This window comes from Aspergillus pseudoviridinutans (assembly GCF_018340605.1).
Source record: "Aspergillus pseudoviridinutans IFM 55266 DNA, scaffold_1, whole genome shotgun sequence".
Taxonomy (NCBI): Eukaryota; Fungi; Ascomycota; class Eurotiomycetes; order Eurotiales; family Aspergillaceae; genus Aspergillus; species Aspergillus pseudoviridinutans.
The window spans coordinates 4,999,053-5,017,501 of NW_025091281.1; the positions used below are offsets into that span (position 1 = coordinate 4,999,053).

Below are 18,449 nucleotides of genomic sequence, written 5' to 3' on the forward strand. Positions count from 1 at the left end.
TCCGGGAATGCGGTCCCTGGGAGCTCTTTGGTTTCTCGCCCAAAAACTTTACCTAATACGTTGACATAGGCTCCCGAAGGAGGACATACTGGTCTCGCGTCCATTCTTACCAGGGACTTGTGGCGTCTGCAAGTAGCAAATAGTATTGACAATAGCTCTGCAAAGGCGGGCCTGTGACTGTGATCCTTTCCGCAGTGTCGATCTCGGTTCATCCGATTGGTTGCTAAGTTTGCAAAGAACGTAGCACTAGATACGGACATACATGTGTGTTCTGACTAGGAGGGATCTTCGATCTGCATGATACAGCATCAGACGCAGATAATCCACCAAATCTAAGCCACTGATGCTAGGGATGAAATGGGTCTCTCACTGTGCAGACAGCCCAGCCAGCCACCAAGTCCAGTTAATGATACCCATGACTGGTGCGTCAGTTGAACGGTCAAACTAACAACTGTCCATGATTTTGAACCCGCGGGGTGACGAGGATGATCAGCAAAGTGACATGCTCGTTGAGTAGAATGTCAGTGTGTGCTAGCGGGACGTATCTATGCTAATGTGTCAGGAAACAGTGGTCGCAGCAACATTCTAATACAGGCTGATGCGCTCAGCTTCAATAGTTGCATTTCATTGCATTGAGTTGCGTGCTTTAGGCGCCTGTCCACAAAATCAGTCTATCATGCAGGAGGGGGTGATTGAGGGGACCCGCAGCTCCTTTGCCTCAAAAATGAGACTTGACCTGCAGTGAGAATTCGAACGAAGTAAGCAAGCGCTCGAGTCTAGATTAGGAAGGAACTAAACTAGGGATCTTGGAATGATCAAGTTGGGTAGATCGCGGGATTTCGGCCTAGTTCTGATCTTGTCTGAGTAGATTCTAACTCCTAATATTGACTGTGTATCCCATACTATTCCTCTGGACGGTTACCCTTCCCTGTTGACTTGCTATACACTTCAATTGCTGTAAACATGTTTGAGCCGCGTCCCCTAGAAAGCCACTCTGATAAGGCGGCAGCAGACGTCTCAACCACCATCACTGAGATCCCTTTCGGGGATACAGTTCCTGAGCAGTTCATACCTCGGAACACCTGGATCAACGCAACATCGCATCCTGTTGAGCGCACAGTGGATGAGATCTTTTTATCCCATGTCCTAGAGCGGCCCAATGCCCCGGCTGTCTGTGCCTGTGATGGCACTTACACTTATAGCGAGCTGGACAGGCTCTCGACTGCTTTGGCACATGAGCTGCGTCGTCGAGGCGTGACTGCTGAAGTCTTAGTGGCCCTTCTATTTGAAAAGTCCAAGTACATTGTCGTTGCTATGCATGCTGTTCTCAAAGCGGGGGGTGCAATCATGTTGTGGGATCCCACTCTGCCCGTGGACCGCTTACGGGGCATCTTCGCCGAGTCCATGGCCAAAATGGTGCTGTCGTCGACCACCACTGCTGGGCTGGCGGCCAGGATCAGCTCTCACATAGTTGTTCTGGATGAGGAGCACATACCCTTGCCGTCTTCCGAGGCTTTGGTACCTGTGCATCGGCCCAATAGCGCCCTTTACAGCGTCTTCACGTCCGGCTCGACCGGGAAACCCAAGGGCTTCATCATGGAACATCGCGCCCTGGTCACTTGCGCCCTGGCCTGTGGCCAGCGATTAGGAGTGACCAAAGAATCCCGAACCCTACAATTCTCCTCCAACTCCTTCGATCTGGCAACCTTTGAGCACCTAATTCCCTTCATATTTGGGGCATGTATCTGCATTCCCTCCGAGGAGGAGAGAAAAGGCGACCTGACCCGCGCCCTTGGCCAGTATCAAGTGTCGTTGGCCATGATGACGCCCTCAGTGAGCCGCCTGCTGGAGCCACAGCATCTTCCGCTGCTGCAAACAGTGATGCTGTGTGGCGAGCCGGTATCTTCGGAGGATGTGCGTCGTTGGTTCTCACACGTCCATTTGCACAACGGTTACAGCCCTGCCGAGGCTGGATGTATCAACATCCTCAACTCCGCCATGACAGACGCTCATCCCAACAATATTGGATATTCAACCGGGGTTATTCCATGGGTGGTGGACCCGGAGAATCACGATCGGCTGCTACCGCTCGGGGAGGTTGGAGAGTTGATTGTCCAGGGACACACCGTTGGACGAGGATACTTTGGCTGTCCGGCGAGAAATAAGGCCTCTTTTATCGATGCGCCTGCCTGGGTTCATGATTTTGGTCGGGAATCATATGGATCCTTCTATAAGACCGGCGATCTCGTACACTACGATACCAACAACGGTTCCATGCAATTCCTGGGCCGTAAGGACACGCAGGTTAAGTTGCATGGACAGCGGCTGGAGCTGGGAGAAGTTGAGGATCAGCTGCGACGCTGTTTTGCTCCACCGCATGCTGTCATCGTGGACCTTGTGACGCCTCAGAATCGTGAGCCCAACCTTATTGCATTCGTTAGCCGTTCGCAAGACATGACTGTCATCGCAAATGACTCCGTCCAGGACGGCCTCTTCCTAGTACCAGACGAGCAATTTGCTTCAGCCGCAAGAAACGCACAGGCTTCTCTCCGGGCTTCTATCCCCTCCTATATGGTCCCGTCCGAGTTTCTCCTCCTCTCCCACGTTGTCATGTTGCCGTCCGGAAAGACAGACCGCCGATTCATTCGCACGGCTGCAGCTGAGCTTTCACCGACTGAGAGGAGAAAGTATAGTAGCATGCTCGAGACCTCTCAAGACCGGCCATCGACGGAACTCGAGGAAGCCCTGCTGACACTGTGGGCAGCAAGCCTGAGAATCGCGGCCGCAGAGATTGGTGTACAGGATAATTTCTTCGACCTCGGGGGTAGCTCTCTGGATGCCCTCCGCCTCGCGGCCCGTATGCGTAAGATAGGCTATACCGACCTGCCCTCTGGCGCGGTATTCAAATACCCCACTGTGCGCTCCATGGCAGCCGTTCTGCAGGATGCTATTCAGCAAGCATCKATCACCTCACAGGTATCAGAGTCTGCGCAGCTAGAGCCATTCCTCGTGGCTCAGCTTCTATCCAAAGCTCGCATACAGATAGACGAGCTCGAATATCCAGGATTCCTACCAATGACAGCCTTCCAGCAGAAGTCTGCCGGTTTGAAATGTGTTCATATCGTTCTGGATGTTTCCGGCCTCGATCACTCCCGACTAGAGGCTGCATGGGGCCTGGTTCAGGAGAGACACATCTGCCTTCGGTCGGTCTATATCTCTCACCTCGGCCACATTTATCAAGGCTTTCTGCGGCGTCCTAACAGCACGATTCCCATTCGACAATGTGACCAGCCGGTCCAAGAGCTCGCAACCGACTTCTGCGACGAGGATGCTGAGCCAGTCCTTGACGGTCGTTGCTGGTGGCAATTGACGCGGATCAATAGCAATCACGATGGTAGCGGTGCACTTATTATCCGAACCACGCACGCACAATTTGATGCCATGACTCTCGGTGTCATTTTCAACGACTTTATGGCTGCCATGGAGAACCACCCTCTGTCTGCACAGGAGCGGCAGTTCTCCGACTACATGGACCGCCGTGTGCAACACAACAAATCGCAAACAACAATGGAGTTCTGGTCAAATTTCCTGCAAGGTTCTCAAATGAGCCAGCCCGAGTTCACTGATGCCTCTTCGGCTGCTCTTCCCGACGACCATATCGGCATGGTGTACGTCATGAGACCAATCCAGTCGACTTCGACTCCTCCAACTGGCATCACCATGGCGTCTGTGTTCCGCGCTGCTTGGGCCTTTGTGCTTGCCAACTATACTGGTCAGAGTGATCTCGTATTCGGCGAGTTTATCGAAGGCCGCACTTTGCCCTTGCTGGAGGACGTGGAGAACATCACCGGTTGCACCGCGGCAGAGACTCCCATGCGGATGATAATTCCCAAGCACGAAGGAGCGACCGTACAGGACCTCCTGCACCACTCCCAGGAGCAATACATTACTCGGCTTCCATTTGAGACATCTGAGCTGCCGGACCTGGTCCGCCACTGCACTCCTCTGTGGCCCAAGCACACCCCCCAATTCAGTCACCTGCTCGTGGTCGAGAACACTTCAGCCATACCCCCTGTGGTGGTAGATGGGCGTGTGTTTGAGCATCGATGGGCTTTCCACGGCCGTCTGGAAGACGTACAGATCCAATTGGTTCCGACGAAAGATTCGTTGCATGTTGCTATCCTGGGGCCGGAGGTACGTCTGGCTGATGGGATTGCGGATATGCTGGTGGGTAGGCTGGCATCGACTCTAAACCAATTTATCGAGAAACCCAATGCGCTGCTGTCGGAGATTAAGTGGGAGTAGAGTAAGCCGGGTAGGTAGAATGCGAGTATGTCTAGTTGAGAATAGAAAATATATTTATCGTTTTATCAAGAAACACATATTCGATCCAGCCGGTGAAATATGTACATAAATATATCTAGGTGTTATTTTGAGCATATGCAAGGGAAGGTCCATACTTTTTGGAAGAGTTGTATCAGTCATGATTCGAAGATTTATTTTATTCTAGTCATTACATACATAAAATATTGTTGAAATCTACCCTGGCCTTTACCAACTGACCACTATCGAAATATATACCTGGATGCAAATTTACCGTTCAACTAAACACCTATGTTTCTCTTCAATTGCCCCAGCGAGGATGAAAAGATTCGAGAAAGGATCTTCATCCAATAACCCTGATACTTTGAATTGAATACATAGATAGCTAGTAGTATTGCAAGGCTCGGAATTTATTAGAGTCCAACTCAAATTCATCGCAATGTCAAGGTTGAAAAGCTATTCACTGTTTATTCAGAAGCTCCCATAGCCAGCCTATAATCATCCTCTGCATGGAATTTGCCATCCACTGGAACGTTCGTTGGGATGTACTCAGTGCCCTTCCTCACTGCCTCCACCACACGATCAAATTCTTCATGGGTATGGCTGACACAATCATAGCAGTGGATCCAGGCTGGACGTGCGATCGCGTTGAAGCGATCACTGGATGCGTTTTGGTCCAGATCGGCCTCGAGGCTGACTTCTTGGGCCTCGATAGAGCCTTGCTGGATGACCGAGACCCGTTTGTGTCTATCAATGTTCGTCAGCATGGCAGTTTTACGTTTGGTCAGAGTATTATTTACCTCAACTTTTCCATGGCCCGCAGGGCGAGTGGGACGCCATCGCCTTCACCATCTTCCATTGCCAGAGACGATAGTCGAAGGCAGATGGCAACCACGGCTGCATCTTCGATGGACTGATTGGCGCCCTGTCCGGTATGTGGCAGAAACGGGTGAGCTGCGTCTCCGATGAGGACCATTCGGCCCTGCTGAGACACCCAGGTGCCCAATGGCTTTCGAGTAACGAGGGCATGATTGAAACATTTCCCTTGAGGTGTCTTGGAGATCACGGCACTAAGCTTCCTCGCTATCGGCCAATCCTGAATGTATGCAAGAACGGGTGCCACAGAGGCTGCTTGCACCCAGTTCTCAGTGGCTTTGCTCGCATCCTAGACGGGGTGTTAAATTATAGGTTGCGGCATATAAAAACTGGAACACACACCCGATGAGGACAGTTCCACCAGACATACTTTCCCTTGCCGATCGTTCCGACGAGGATTGTGACGTCTCGACCAAAATAGATCTCATGACGATCATGCTCCGAGGTGCCCTCCAGCACCCAACGAGCATCGGAGTCATTGGCTACCTCACTGGCATCGAAGTTGGATCGAAAGATTGCTCCTCCCGTCTGCAGGAGAGCTGCAGCATCTTCAAGGGGCTCTTCACCCGTGATGATGGCCCTAGCTTTGCTATACAAGCCGTCTGATGCAATGATGCAGTGGCCAGTAATCTTTTCCTTCCCATTGATACTCACACCGGCTGCGGTCTCTGTTTCCCAGTACTCGTCTACGGTCACTCCGAATCTCAGATCCAAACCCAAATCGACTGTGGCATGCCGATACATCTCATTGACTAGATCGGACCGACGCAGAAACAGTCCCTGGGCCGGATCATCGGCGCCAAAAGGAATGACATGCTTGCATTCACCCGCGTCGCTATACACTTCGACCGAGCTTAGTTCGCTGCCAACAGCAGCAAGACGGGAGACGATTGACTCCTCTGTGAGCGACCACCGCGAGAGGACTTTGAGCCCGTTTCCACTGAGGCCAATTATGTCGCCTACGCCCAGATTGGGTTGTGTAAGCTGCTTGCTGTCAGAGGCAGCTTGTAAGAATAAAAGACATGCCTAATTGATGCGCATCGCGCTTCCTTTCCAGTCCAATCACCGTATGGCCCTGCCGATGGCATTCAATGGCGGCGCTGAGTCCAGCAATCCCCAGGCCCACAATTATCACTGTGATACCAGTGGGTGCGCCTCGAGCCATGGTTAAGGATATCCGATATTGCGTGCGAGAGTATCGATTTAGCGTGGCGTGATGGATATTCAATGATACACAAAAGGGAGGGAGGGGTCAGGGACAGTAAAGATTAGTAATTAGAATAGAGAGAGGGAGGAATAATAGGACATAATAAATAAGAATAAAATTATATAAGAATTATAAAAGCTGATCCCTAATACTCGACAACCCACAGGTGACATGTTCAATAGCCATTGCGATGTATGTAGTACTTTTCGTGTCATTTGGGCTGGCTGATCGGAGACAATGTTCAATAGTTCGGCATAAGGCAAGCAATATTGCAGTCTCAAAATTGAGGTCTCCAAGTTCTGGTATCGTCCTGTCGGTATGTCACAAGTAATATGTATGACTGCATGAGATTATAGCAATCAAACCATTAAGGTCTCGAGGGCACTGTACTACAAGTAGATCTCGCTCAGTACTTACTACCCGATGCAGTCATAGCTGAGACATGCATATGCAAGGGTCCTCGGCCGCCGTCCCAATGCAACATTGGCTGATGGTATTTGCAAGCTTATGCACACGCACATTGAGTGCAGGCGAGCCAGGATATTCTACTTTTTCGAATTCGTATGAGAGTGTGACGTAGTCTGCTGAAGATGGCTGAGCTGAACCGAGGCAGTTTGATCCTGCAAACATGCAGCTCACCCTCAACAGCCGGGCCCGGGGGAGTAATCAAAGGAGATGGTACTGGTATTAATGTCAGATTGTATGGAATTCATGCAACTAGCTACGCTTCCACGTTGTATGTGTTTTCCACCCGATACACTCCATCGACGGGAATGTTTGACGGGATATAATCGCTGCCCGTCTGGATTGCTTGCACCACCGTCTCAAACACTAGATGGGTATACTCCTGGCAATCATGGTTAAAGACCCAATCTGGATTTGGAAAGCGGAAGAGATCCGGATCTTTGGCCACCGTCTCCCAGTCCGGCCGTAAAAGAGCCTCTTGAAGAGCCGAACTGCCCAGCTGAATGACACTGGCCCGCGGGTACCTGATCCTTTCGGCCGCTCGTAAACCCAGAGGAACCTGGTCTTTTCCAGCTAGGGCGAGAGTCACGGCAATGACTGCCCCATCCTCCATTCCTTGACTTCCTCCCTGTCCAACGACTGGGAAATATGGATGCGCCGCATCGCCAATGAGAATCGCTCGGCCACCGGGGGAAATCCATGTCTTCAGCGGGGGCCGATAGACCAGCGGATGGTTCACAAGTTTGCTGGGTTGAGTATGTCTGATCACTGCTCGAATTCTCTCCTTTCCGGGCCAGTGATCAATGGCTGCCATTGCGTCCGCCAATTTGGCGTGCACCCCTCCTCCACTCCAGGTCTCCTGGGCCCCGTAGCAGTCCCAGTGTGTAGTCATCCAGACCAAGTCCTTGCCCCGTCCCATGGTCAACATGGCCATGTTGACTCCCTCACCGAACCATGCATATGCTTGGTCCTGCTCGCCGGTCCCCTTTAGCACCCATTGTGCCTCGGGATCGCTGGCGAATGGTTCACTGTTAGTATCGATATGAGCGCGGAACGTTGCCCACCCCGTCTCCTTGCGTGTCCGGTCTATCTTTTCACCCGTGATAAATTGCCGCGACATGCCATTAACTCCATCGGCGCACACAACGCAGTTTGCGGCCAGCCTGTCCTCTCCATTCACGATGACACCAGCCTCATTGCTGGTCTCCCAGTATTCGGTCACTTGAGCGCCGAACCGTATGTCGATCCCTAGTCCTTTCGCATGCTCGTAAAAGATAGACACCAGCTTGGCCCGGTTGGTCACAAACTGCTGGCCCTTGCCGGGAAGCTCATTGCGGGCAATGAACTTGTCACAATGGTCCATCATATCGGCGTGCGTCGCATCACATCGAGTGCGGTCGATCTCAGCGACCACCTCCGAGCCCCATTGTCGGATGATGCGTACTGCATTTGGACCAATGGCAATTCCATCGCCGGCTAATCCGTCAGGTGAGATGTAGAGATGAAGAGGCTGAGCGATGTCTCGTACCATCATGTTTTAACTGCGTGATCCTTTCCAACAATATCACCGAATGCCCCTTTCGATGGCATTCAATGGCCGTGCTGAGGCCAGCCAGCCCCAATCCCACAACGATCACCTTAATCCCACTGGAAGGGGAGGTAGAGGATGACGGTATATGCCGAGCCATCTTGTATATCCTTGCCAATGAATGTGAGGAATGAATAGAAAGCCCTGAGACAACCAATCTGAGACAGCACGATGCAGATATCAAAAGGGGACCGGTTGGGGGAGGTTTGGGGTTATGCAAGAAACAAGACTGGTCTTTCCAGGGAGAATTTTTTGCTCAGCTACCATCCACCCTTTTTTCAGCTGTGGTACCGCTCTTTGGCATACATAATGTATGGATTACGGATACAGGTGACAAGGGATATTTTAACTCTGTCAAAATGTTCAAATCGTCCACCCAATTTTGGGATGCGCACCGCATTTGCAGGTCATCAGCACATGAACTTAGTAGCTGCATATGCATGTACATTTCCAGCTTTTACTACAAGCCCATAGCGTGCCATAATGGGCCCGTCTTTGAGACTTGGAAACTACTCCTGCCAGATAAAGATATCGTTCTTGTTAGCTTTGCTCATCCTTGCAGAATGCTATCATCAAGGTCCCCAGAAAAAAAAACAAAAAAGAGAAAAAATGTCTTTCTACCACAACGTGATTACAATGAACGATAGCGTCATGATCTACAGGCAAAGTCCCACACAGGCGCCACATGCAATACATATCACCTTAGAAGACGGCATTCTCCATGATCCACCGCCTGAAGTATCCCACATCCGTGTAGACATCGGGTAAGGCCTTCCTCAAATCGGTGTCGTAGATGCTGAAACTGACCAGGCCAACGACGGTGCCGTCCTCATTGTTCACAAGTGGTCCTCCCTTGTCGCCCAGCCAGGCTGCCTTCTCGGTCGGTGGCTGATCACACACCATCCGGTCCGAGATCGTATGGATGCCCTTCCACTCGGATCTGCACTTTTCCCGGGAAACCCCTACGGTAGGGAGCTCGTGGATGTTGTCTGGGAAAATTCCGATGGAGTAGTTTGTGAATCCCCAGCCGTACACGGTCAGATTGGCACCGATGCTAGTGGAGAAATCATTGATAACAGCAAATGTGGCGCCGTACACTGGCTCACTCAGAGTCAGAATCGCCAGGTCAGAGTCCCGGGTGTCGATGTCATAGTCAGGATGCTGGGTGATGGCGCTCAGGTTTCGCATTCCATCACTGGTGGTGCGGTTGTTGCTGCCAACATGGGCCAGTAGAGTTTCAGGAAATTGATTTTGAATGCACGAAGCTGCCGTGATGACCGAGTAATGGCTGATCAGCACGCCACCGCATCTCTGGAAATTGCCGTCAGACCTATACAGGGCCACAGCAAATGGCGCGGCATCCGCAGGAGCCTCGGGGGCCCCGTTTAGGGCATGAGTAGGGCGTGCAATGGAGAGGATAAGGCAGAGAATGGAGGAATAGACGGAGAACGACTTTGTCATTTTGCAAGGAGATACGGGGATGTGAGAGCAACTTGTCGGGGTGTCTCTGCTAGTAAACGGTAGCGCAATCATCTTATATAGGATGCTCAAACCCTGCTGTCGTTGTATGACGCTGCGGATGTCCGTCTGCGATCGGGCTTTCTCGGTGCCATTGTATTACTGAATGCTAGATACCGCTTATCCACGCCCTCTGGGAATCTTGACTGAAAAAGATATGAGTGGCTTGCATATCCCTGATCCGACTATTCCCCCCGGCAGGCAAATGAGCAGCCATAATTGGGGCGATAGCGTCTTTCAATTGAATTGCAAATTGGAGAAATGGGGAAGTTAGCGTTCTGATCCCAGGACTGTATCTTACTCAAGCAAGTTTGCTTTTTTCCGATGCAAATTCTATCCCTTGCTGCTTCTGTCTTTCAGCTGGCTCGATTCTTCTCAGCTGCACATTACAATCCTCAAAAAGTAATTTCCACCGCCCACCCCTTAATTGCCTGGATTCTTGTCTGCGTGCAGATCACTCCACATTCATGCATGACTGAGTCCCAATAGGACAACACGATCCGGCGATTCCGATGCCCTGTTCCAAGTATACCAGACATGGCTACACATCCAATGGGATTCAATGGACTGCGCGTGGTGTTTTGGTTTCGGACAGTACACTCATTGTCGATCAGCTCTAATATTGCCTTGATAATCCTGTCCGCGATCATCGACGGCAGAGCAACTGCAGACTCGGACCTTGAACGACTGGGCAGTATTGAGAGATACGTTTCGCGAAATGCAACCCAGCCCGACCATTATGTGCAAAGGTCCCATCAACTACTATGCACGGTTTCAGGTGACTGCTGAAAGGGCTGTTGTTGATGCACTCAATCAATGTGTCATAAACTGCAGGCTAATATTGCCAAACATGTGATGAATTCTTGTTTGATGCGGTCGAGACCCTGTTATGCTTGTATGATCAAATTTTAGACCATGATTAGTGTTATTCGATTTAAAATAATACAGCATCCAAAGCTCTGGTTCTCATCATCTATTTCGCCAGGATTCTCAAGGCCAAAGAGAAATAGTCTGTAAGTAAATCGCCTTTTCTTTCCTCTGTATTTGCGTGTCAACCTGTTGGTCCTTTAACAAGGATCCACAGTGCTGATCAAATTGCCATGGAACTGGCGATGGTTGGCGATGAGTCCAGCATTCTCGTAAGACTGCAAAGTCCGGAACCAGGCATTTATTAATTCATCAATGCCGTGAGAAGACACCCGGCCAATAAGCTGCTGTTTTCCAGTGGCGTGATCTGCCGCGGACCTTACCATATCATGATGTGATTTAGTAGTTCCAGTTGGCTACTCCGAATACCTGGCTGGACGAGTGCGAGGACTGCTACTTCGATTGTCCAAGGAATGCTACTCATGGACTCCGCCTGATGTACTTGTATGTACAGGAGGTGGCTTTAGCTACTTAGCGGCAATTAACTCCGCGACACGTGTAGAACCCGTCGCGTTGATAAGTCCTGACAAGATCTCCCCGGGCAGACCAGCCACGGCCTTCGCCCAGTGTAGATCCACCTTCTCCAACTGAACCTCAAACTCCGTCGCCACATGCTCACTCCGCTGGGTGATATACCACGATAGCGTATAGTAATGCTTCTGGCGGTCCTTGTGGCTCCAATTCCGCGACGGCTCGGGGACGTCCAGGAAGCAGAGCACGTTGGATGTGTTCGTGCGGGGGTCGGCCATCAGAGATGGAGGCAGCGAATGTATGAGCCCATCGAACTCAATGATATCGAGAGTGGTCTTGTGCACAGTCGCGAGCCAGTTGTGGACGGTTGAATCCTTGCCAATGCTGGTGCAGAACAAAGAGCGACAGAGAAGGGGTCCGACAACAGAGGGGGGGCGATGGCCACGGGACTGTGCGGCCTGAGAGACTGGCAGAGAAGCCGACGCGGGCCCCCGACGTGATTCTATGGAGTAAGAGCGTCCATGCAGCGTATATCATTGTGCTGAGGGTCACATAGAGACGGCGAGATGAGGCGTTGGCGGGGGGCCAGGGTGTTGGAAGGGGATGACTGGAGACGGATGAGATTGAGGGCTTCCGGTGGCGGAGGTTCTTTCGGGGCCGGTGGTTGCAGGACGCATGAGGCCAGCAGGAGCTCTAGCATCTTGGTGAAACATTGGTTCGCCCGCTCGACGTTGGCTTGTGTGTAGCTGTGCATGAACCGCGCGAAGTCCTCGAACCGGGGGCCTGGTGCTACTTCGCCACCTGCTAGGGTGGTTTCCAGGTCCTGTGACATGACGGCAGAGGAGAACACATCGGTGAGGACGTGATGGATCCGCGTAACAAAGGCGAGTGCTCTGCGGCCGGGCGCAGAGATGCAGGTCACCGCGCAGTACGGTACTTCGTTGTCGGCGCGCGTGGTCCTCCGCACCGCCTGCCATGATTCTTCTTCGGCTGCCTCACAGGCTTGCTCGAACTCGTCTTCAGACACGCTGACCTCGTCCCAGGTGAGATTGAGTTCACCTAGGTGGGAGAGGATGAAATCCGTTAGATCAAACCGCGTGCGGGAGATGCTGTGTGTTGAGAGAGTCTTTTCCATAGCACCACGCAGGTCACTGGCGGCAGGAGTTCGGGAGGAATCGCCCATGCACTTGGTCAGGCCGATGATAGCGAAGGTATGTGGTGTCTCTAAAGGCCAGATGAGGAAGTTCCTCTGCACAGGTGTCGCTGTAGCCTGGAAGCTCCTGCTCCCTCCTTCCGCAACTTCGACGTTAGACTGGCTTCTCAGGCGGTCTTCCGGCCGTTCGATCGTATCTAGTGTGAGGACTTGCGCGGCCAGTTCCACGGCTGACAGACTGTGGCTGACACCCAGTGGCTGACAGCCGAAATAGCTGCTGAAGGGTAAATTCCCTGATATGTGCTTAGAGGGTCTAGAGTTAGACTGTATGCTTGACTAGACATACCTTAATCAAGTGCCTGAACAGGTAACAGCGCCTTGTTCCACCCTCCTATAGTAAGTGCTAGATAAGCAATTTCCTACTCCGAACATATGCCAGGGGTCCAGTCTGAACCCTCACGAACCGCTCATACACCCCTGCTCGACCTGAACCTGGTGATTGGGGCTTGTTGCCTATAATAGCGTGTGCGCTAATGACTGCACTTATCATGCAACTTCCCCGTGATTTCTTGCTTTTCCCCATCTGAAACTCTTCCTTCCCTTGTTTTGCCCCAGAGAGTACAGATTCGGAGGAGCGGGAATCGCTGTTTCAAAATGCCATTCGCTAATGGGGAGGGCAACATGCTCCATCTCAACCAAGAACAGTTTGACTTCAACCTTCAATTTGAGAGTCTCTTTTTCTCGATTATTCCCTCCGTCTTGTTTATTCCATCATCGCTATGGCGAACTCTGGCACGGATAGGCAAGCCCGTCGTGGTGAATGCGCCCGTCTTGCAATTCATCAAAACAGTATGCCCTCCTCTATTACACGGTTTCTGCCTACTGACTGCTTAAAGGGTGCCATCGTAATTTACGCTGGCTTGGAACTTACACTCCTTATACTAGCCGCGGTCGGGTCCTTCCACATTAGCCGCATGTTTATCGCTTCCTCCGTCCTGCAGCTTATATCGGCCCTTTTCATGCTGACGGTAAGTGTCGTGGATCACAGCCGCAGCCCTAGACCATCGATGCTGCTTAACAGCTACTTGTTTCTCACCCTTCTCCTCGATATCGCCCGAGCACGCACTCTGTTCCTGTCGTCGGACCACGGTTCCGAGCTCGTTTACAGCAGTATATTCTGTGCATCGGTCGGGCTGAAGACCGCCATCTTGTTACTAGAGGCCTGCCAAAAAGCGGAATGGGTGACCTGGGATGCAACGAAACACAGCCCCGAGGAGACGAGCGGAATATTTTCGCTGGGCGTCTTCTTCTGGCTGAATAAGCTCTTCTTGGCTGGATATAAACAGACCTTCACAATCGAAAGCCTCTACCCCCTCGACAGCACCTTCGACGCACAAGCCCTGCATGAGAAATTCGCGAAGAAAATGGACTACACCAAGCTGAAGGGAGATAAGTTCGGCCTTCTGAAGGTGCTAGTACGTACGTTGAGGGTGCAACTACTCCTGCCTATTCCTCCGAGGGCGGCTTTGATTGCGTTCTACATCTGCCAACCTCTTTTCATCGAGAGTCTCGTCACGTATCTGTCTCATTCGGAGCCAGATCCAAATGTGGGATATGGGTTAATCGGCGCTGCCATACTAATCTACTCGGGGATTGGAATCTCGTATGCCTTGTACTGGTACGGATACCTGCTGTTCCGGCATATTTCACTGACTCACACGATCGCTAGGTACTGCCACCACCGACTGCGGACGATGGTCCGCTCCATACTAGTCACTGAGACGTTTAAAGCCGCCACAAGTGTCCGGCTGGGATCAGGCGATGATAGCGCTGCGCTGACACTCATGAGCACCGACATGGAGCGCATCAGAATGGGTCTCCGCTTCGTGCACGAGACGTGGGCGAGCATGATCCAGGCAGGTGTCGCCGCCTGGATGCTCTATCGGCAACTCGGTGTCGTGTTCGTGGCCCCCGTGGGCGTCGTGGTAGTTTGCTTTGTTGGCTTAGGGATCCTGATCAACTTCACCGGTGACTCGCAGCGATCCTGGATGTCCGGGGTCCAGAAACGGGTCGGGCTCACAGCCACCGTCATCGCCAGCATGAAATCGCTCAAGATATCCGGTCTCGCTGGTCCCGTGGCTGAGTATGTGCAGCAGCTGCGTGTCGATGAGCTCACTGCTGGCGCCCGATACCGCAGGATCATGATCATCGCCGCCCTCTTCGGATTCATGCCTCAGTTGATCAGCCCTCCGCTGACCTTCGCTTTCGCCCAGAATACGATGAATGCTTCGACCATGTTTACCAGTCTTTCGTTCCTGACTCTTTTGGCTCAGCCGCTGTCGGAGCTATTCCAGTCGATCCCAGAGCTCGTTTCGGGCCTGGCCTGCTTGGGTCGGATTCAGGCATTTTTGGAATTGGAGCCTCGTCAAGACTATCGGCAGCCCCTGGTCGAAGCCCAGAGTTGCGGCGTGGAGAAGAGTTCAAAACAGCTTAACCTAACGCCTACGGATTGCATCGTCATCCGAGACGCAAGCTTTGGATGGAAAGCAGACAAGTTCGTCCTAAACAATATCAACACTCAAATCCCCGCCTCGTCCCTGACGGTGGTCATCGGTCCCGTCGGCTCAGGCAAATCAACATTCTGCAAGGCCCTTCTAGGCGAAATTCCCTTCAGCCAAGGCAGCGTCGTGACGAGCACTTCCCCCCGGCACGTCGGTTTCTGCGAACAAACCGCCTTTCTCTGGAACGGTACGATCAGAGAGAACATCGTCGGATTCACCCCCTTTGACCGCGAGCGGTATGACCAAGTCATTGACGCCACTTCCCTGCGCTTCGACCTCGCCACCCTATCCCAGGGAGACCAGACGAATATCGGGTCGGATGGTGTAGCGTTGTCGGGCGGGCAGAAGCAGCGTCTGTCTCTTGCGCGAGCACTCTATCTACCTTCAGACCTTTTGATCCTGGACGATGTGTTCAGCGGGTTGGACGCTGATACCGAGGAGCAAGTCTTTCGGCAGGTTTTTGGACCGGATGGTCTCCTGCGACGACGGGGTTCGACGGTGGTTCTGTGCACACATAGTGTCAGGCATCTCCCGACTGCGGACTACATCATCGCGCTCGAAAGCGGCAGCGTTGCAGAGCAGGGCACCTTTGTCCATTTGTCGACCCGTGCGGGTTATGTTCAGCGTCTGGAGGTGGGACTAAAGCAGGAGGGCGAGAGTACTACTGTTGACGATGAGCCTGGTCCTTGTCCCGAACACGAGGGCCAGACTGGGGCTGGCAAGAAACTTGAACCTGCGATCACTGTTAACAGCACGCAACCATCCACGCCAATTGCCCCAGCGGTGGCTGCAGCCCGGCAGGTCTGTGACGCCACCGTCTATAAGCTGTATATCAAAAGCATGGGATGGTTTGTGGCGGTTTGTAGTCTCTTCTTTGCGGCCCTCTGGGGTCTGTTCACCAATTACCCAACCATATGTGCGTCTCCGCTGCCTTTATCTTCAATCGATTTCATCAATTAACTTGATAACCCAGGGCTCACGTACTGGAGTGACGCCACCGAGTCCGTCCATCCTGCGCACTCGAACTCCTACTACGCAGGTGTCTATGCCCTCCTGCAGGTCTGCGCCAGCATCGCCCTCCTCCTCCTGGGGATAACGCTCTTCATCGTCTCTGTGAAGAAAGCCGGCGCCAATCTCCACCAGCAAGCCTTACGCACCCTGATTCGTGCCCCACTCTCCTTCTTCACGAATACCGACTCCGGGGTGGTCACAAACCTCTTCTCCCAGGATCTCAACCTCATCGACACCGAACTCCCCGAGGCTACCCTCAACACCCTCTTTTGCGTATTTCAGTCGATCGGCCAAGCAGTAGTGATGCTGACCTCGTCCGTCTACCTGGCCATCAGCTACCCGATCCTGGGCGCCTTGCTCTACTTCGTGCAGAAATACTACCTCCGCACGTCGCGGCAGCTGCGATTGCTCGACCTGGAGGCCAAGAGTCCGCTCTACACGCATTTCCTCGACACGCTCAAGGGGATCGCCACGCTGCGCGCCTTTGGGTTCATCCCGGATGACATACACAAGAACGCCCGTCTGGTGGACTCCAGCCAGCGCGCGGCGTATCTCCTCCTCATGATCCAGGAGTGGCTGAACCTGGTCCTCAACCTCGTCGTGATGGTCATTGCGGCGGTCCTGACGACGCTGGCCGTCCGGCTGCATTCGAACTCGGCCTTCGCCGGTGCATCGGTGTATTCGCTGATGACCTTCAGCGAGAGCCTCTCCGGGATCGTGATCTACTACACCAGACTGGAGACCTCCATCGGCGCGATTGCGAGACTGAAAACCTTCAACGAGATCGTCACGCCGGAGGACCATGACGGTCCCGGGGAGGAGGACATCGTCCCAGACACGAACTGGCCGGATCGCGGGCTGGTCGAGTTGCGCGGTGTATCCGCCCGGTACAAATCCACCACCGTGTCTGAATCCGACTCTGAGTCCGGCTCTAACTCCGCCGTCTCTGGCGCCAACAAGCCGCCCCTAGCCCTCAAGAACATCACTCTAACCATCCATCCGGGGGAAAAGGTCGCTATCTGCGGCCGCACCGGCAGCGGCAAATCCAGCTTCCTCGCTCTCCTGCTGAAACTCCTCGATCCGCTGCCCTCAACCGACAACAATCATGAGCAGGAACCTCCGGTCTTGATCGACAACATCCCGCTGCACCGCATCCACCGCGCGACCCTCCGCCAACGCCTCATCGCCGTCCCCCAGGACCCCGTCTTCCTGCCCGACGGCTCGTCCTTCCGCGCGAACCTCGACCCGACCAACACCGCGACCCCGGCGGAGTGTCAGCGGGTCCTCGAAGCGGTCCGGCTGTGGGGGTTCGTCCAGGAACGGGCGGAGGGGCTGCATGCGCCCGTCACGGCGGGGACCTTGAGTGCCGGGCAGAGGCAGCTCTTCTCGCTGGGGCGGGCGGTGCTCCGTGCTATGATCCGCCTGCGTTCAACGTCTTCCTCCCCCAAGGAGGGGTCCGACAATCAAGGTCAAGGGGGGGTCCTCCTCCTCGACGAAGTCAGCTCCAGCGTGGACCGGGAAACCGAGCGGATGATGCAGGAGATCATTCGGGCGGAGTTCAGACGCTACACGATCATCGCGGTGAGTCATCGGCTGGAGATGATCATGGATTTCGATCGGGTGGTGGTGATGGATCGCGGGGAGGTGGTGGAGGTTGGGAATCCGGCGGCCCTGAAAGGGAGGGCTGGGAGTCGGTTTGGGGAGTTGGTGGCCGCTGCTGGTGCGTAGCAACTTTTCACAGCATCTGTCCAGTACTAGCTCTGCCCTAGCATAATCAATGATCACCCGCCCATCATCTCGTCTTGAGGGTTCTACAAAATCAGCAAGTCCAGCGGTTCGGCCACAACAATTCCTTGGCTCCATTCGATGATGCGACGCAAGGCTGTCTGTCATTCAACGATGTGCAACTATCAAGATGTCCACGCTCTGGTAGGCCTCCAAATCCTACAACTCCTGTTACTGCACAGAAGGAGCTGATAACACCATCAGCAATTTCCCAGTGTCCCACAACTTTAAATAGTGAAGCCATCTTTAGTGCTACCATGAACTCCAGCAGTGGGAAACAGCTTCCTCGTGTGCGCGCCTGAACTTTACGGGAAATGCTGCCCTAACCTAATGGCACCGCCGCATCCTTTGGGGCTAATTGTCTAGATACTAGTACCATTAGTACTAGATATTCCATCCTTTTATCGGAATATTGAATATTTGCTGGTCCATGTATTATAGTGCGTTGAAGTTGGGCTTCCTTGGACGGGATGGGCGAAAAAGCGTTGACATCAGAAAACCTACACAGTAAAGCACCTCAAAAGGCTCATGGGGTTGCAGTTTCAAACCGCCAGATAAGCCTGT

General features: G+C 53.0%; 6 protein-coding genes across 6 annotated transcripts; 2 read left to right on the forward strand and 4 right to left on the reverse strand.

Moving 5' to 3' along the window:
* Positions 1–963: 963 nt before the first annotated feature.
* Positions 964–4,305, forward strand: nrps11 (nonribosomal peptide synthetase fmqC; the record flags this gene model as incomplete). Its single annotated transcript, XM_043298021.1, has 2 exons — positions 964–2,916; positions 2,977–4,305. The coding sequence occupies 2 exons, from the start codon at positions 964–966 to the stop codon at positions 4,303–4,305; spliced, it is 3,282 nt and encodes a 1,093-aa protein (XP_043153956.1).
* Positions 4,306–4,790: 485 nt separating this feature from the next.
* Asppvi_001730 (FAD-dependent oxidoreductase) lies at positions 4,791–6,364 on the reverse strand (the record flags this gene model as incomplete). The annotated part of the gene is made up of 4 exons (XM_043298022.1): positions 4,791–5,070; positions 5,124–5,488; positions 5,542–6,183; positions 6,266–6,364. 4 exons carry the CDS (start codon positions 6,362–6,364, stop codon positions 4,791–4,793), a joined length of 1,386 nt encoding a protein of 461 aa, XP_043153957.1.
* A 763-nt stretch (positions 6,365–7,127) lies between these two features.
* On the reverse strand, positions 7,128–8,559 carry Asppvi_001731 (FAD-dependent oxidoreductase; the record flags this gene model as incomplete). Its single annotated transcript, XM_043298023.1, has 2 exons — positions 7,128–8,347; positions 8,400–8,559. 2 exons carry the CDS (start codon positions 8,557–8,559, stop codon positions 7,128–7,130), a joined length of 1,380 nt encoding a protein of 459 aa, XP_043153958.1.
* A 602-nt stretch (positions 8,560–9,161) lies between these two features.
* Asppvi_001732 (S1 family peptidase) lies at positions 9,162–9,920 on the reverse strand (the record flags this gene model as incomplete). Its single annotated transcript, XM_043298024.1, has 1 exon — positions 9,162–9,920. The coding sequence occupies one exon, from the start codon at positions 9,918–9,920 to the stop codon at positions 9,162–9,164; it is 759 nt and encodes a 252-aa protein (XP_043153959.1).
* Positions 9,921–11,371: 1,451 nt separating this feature from the next.
* Positions 11,372–12,999, reverse strand: Asppvi_001733 (putative NRPS-like enzyme; the record flags this gene model as incomplete). The annotated part of the gene is made up of 3 exons (XM_043298025.1): positions 11,372–11,841; positions 11,928–12,821; positions 12,993–12,999. The coding sequence occupies 3 exons, from the start codon at positions 12,997–12,999 to the stop codon at positions 11,372–11,374; spliced, it is 1,371 nt and encodes a 456-aa protein (XP_043153960.1).
* A 183-nt stretch (positions 13,000–13,182) lies between these two features.
* Positions 13,183–17,828, forward strand: Asppvi_001734 (putative ABC multidrug transporter; the record flags this gene model as incomplete). Its single annotated transcript, XM_043298026.1, has 3 exons — positions 13,183–13,377; positions 13,425–16,005; positions 16,063–17,828. The coding sequence occupies 3 exons, from the start codon at positions 13,183–13,185 to the stop codon at positions 17,826–17,828; spliced, it is 4,542 nt and encodes a 1,513-aa protein (XP_043153961.1).
* Between the last annotated feature and the right edge of the window lie 621 nt (positions 17,829–18,449).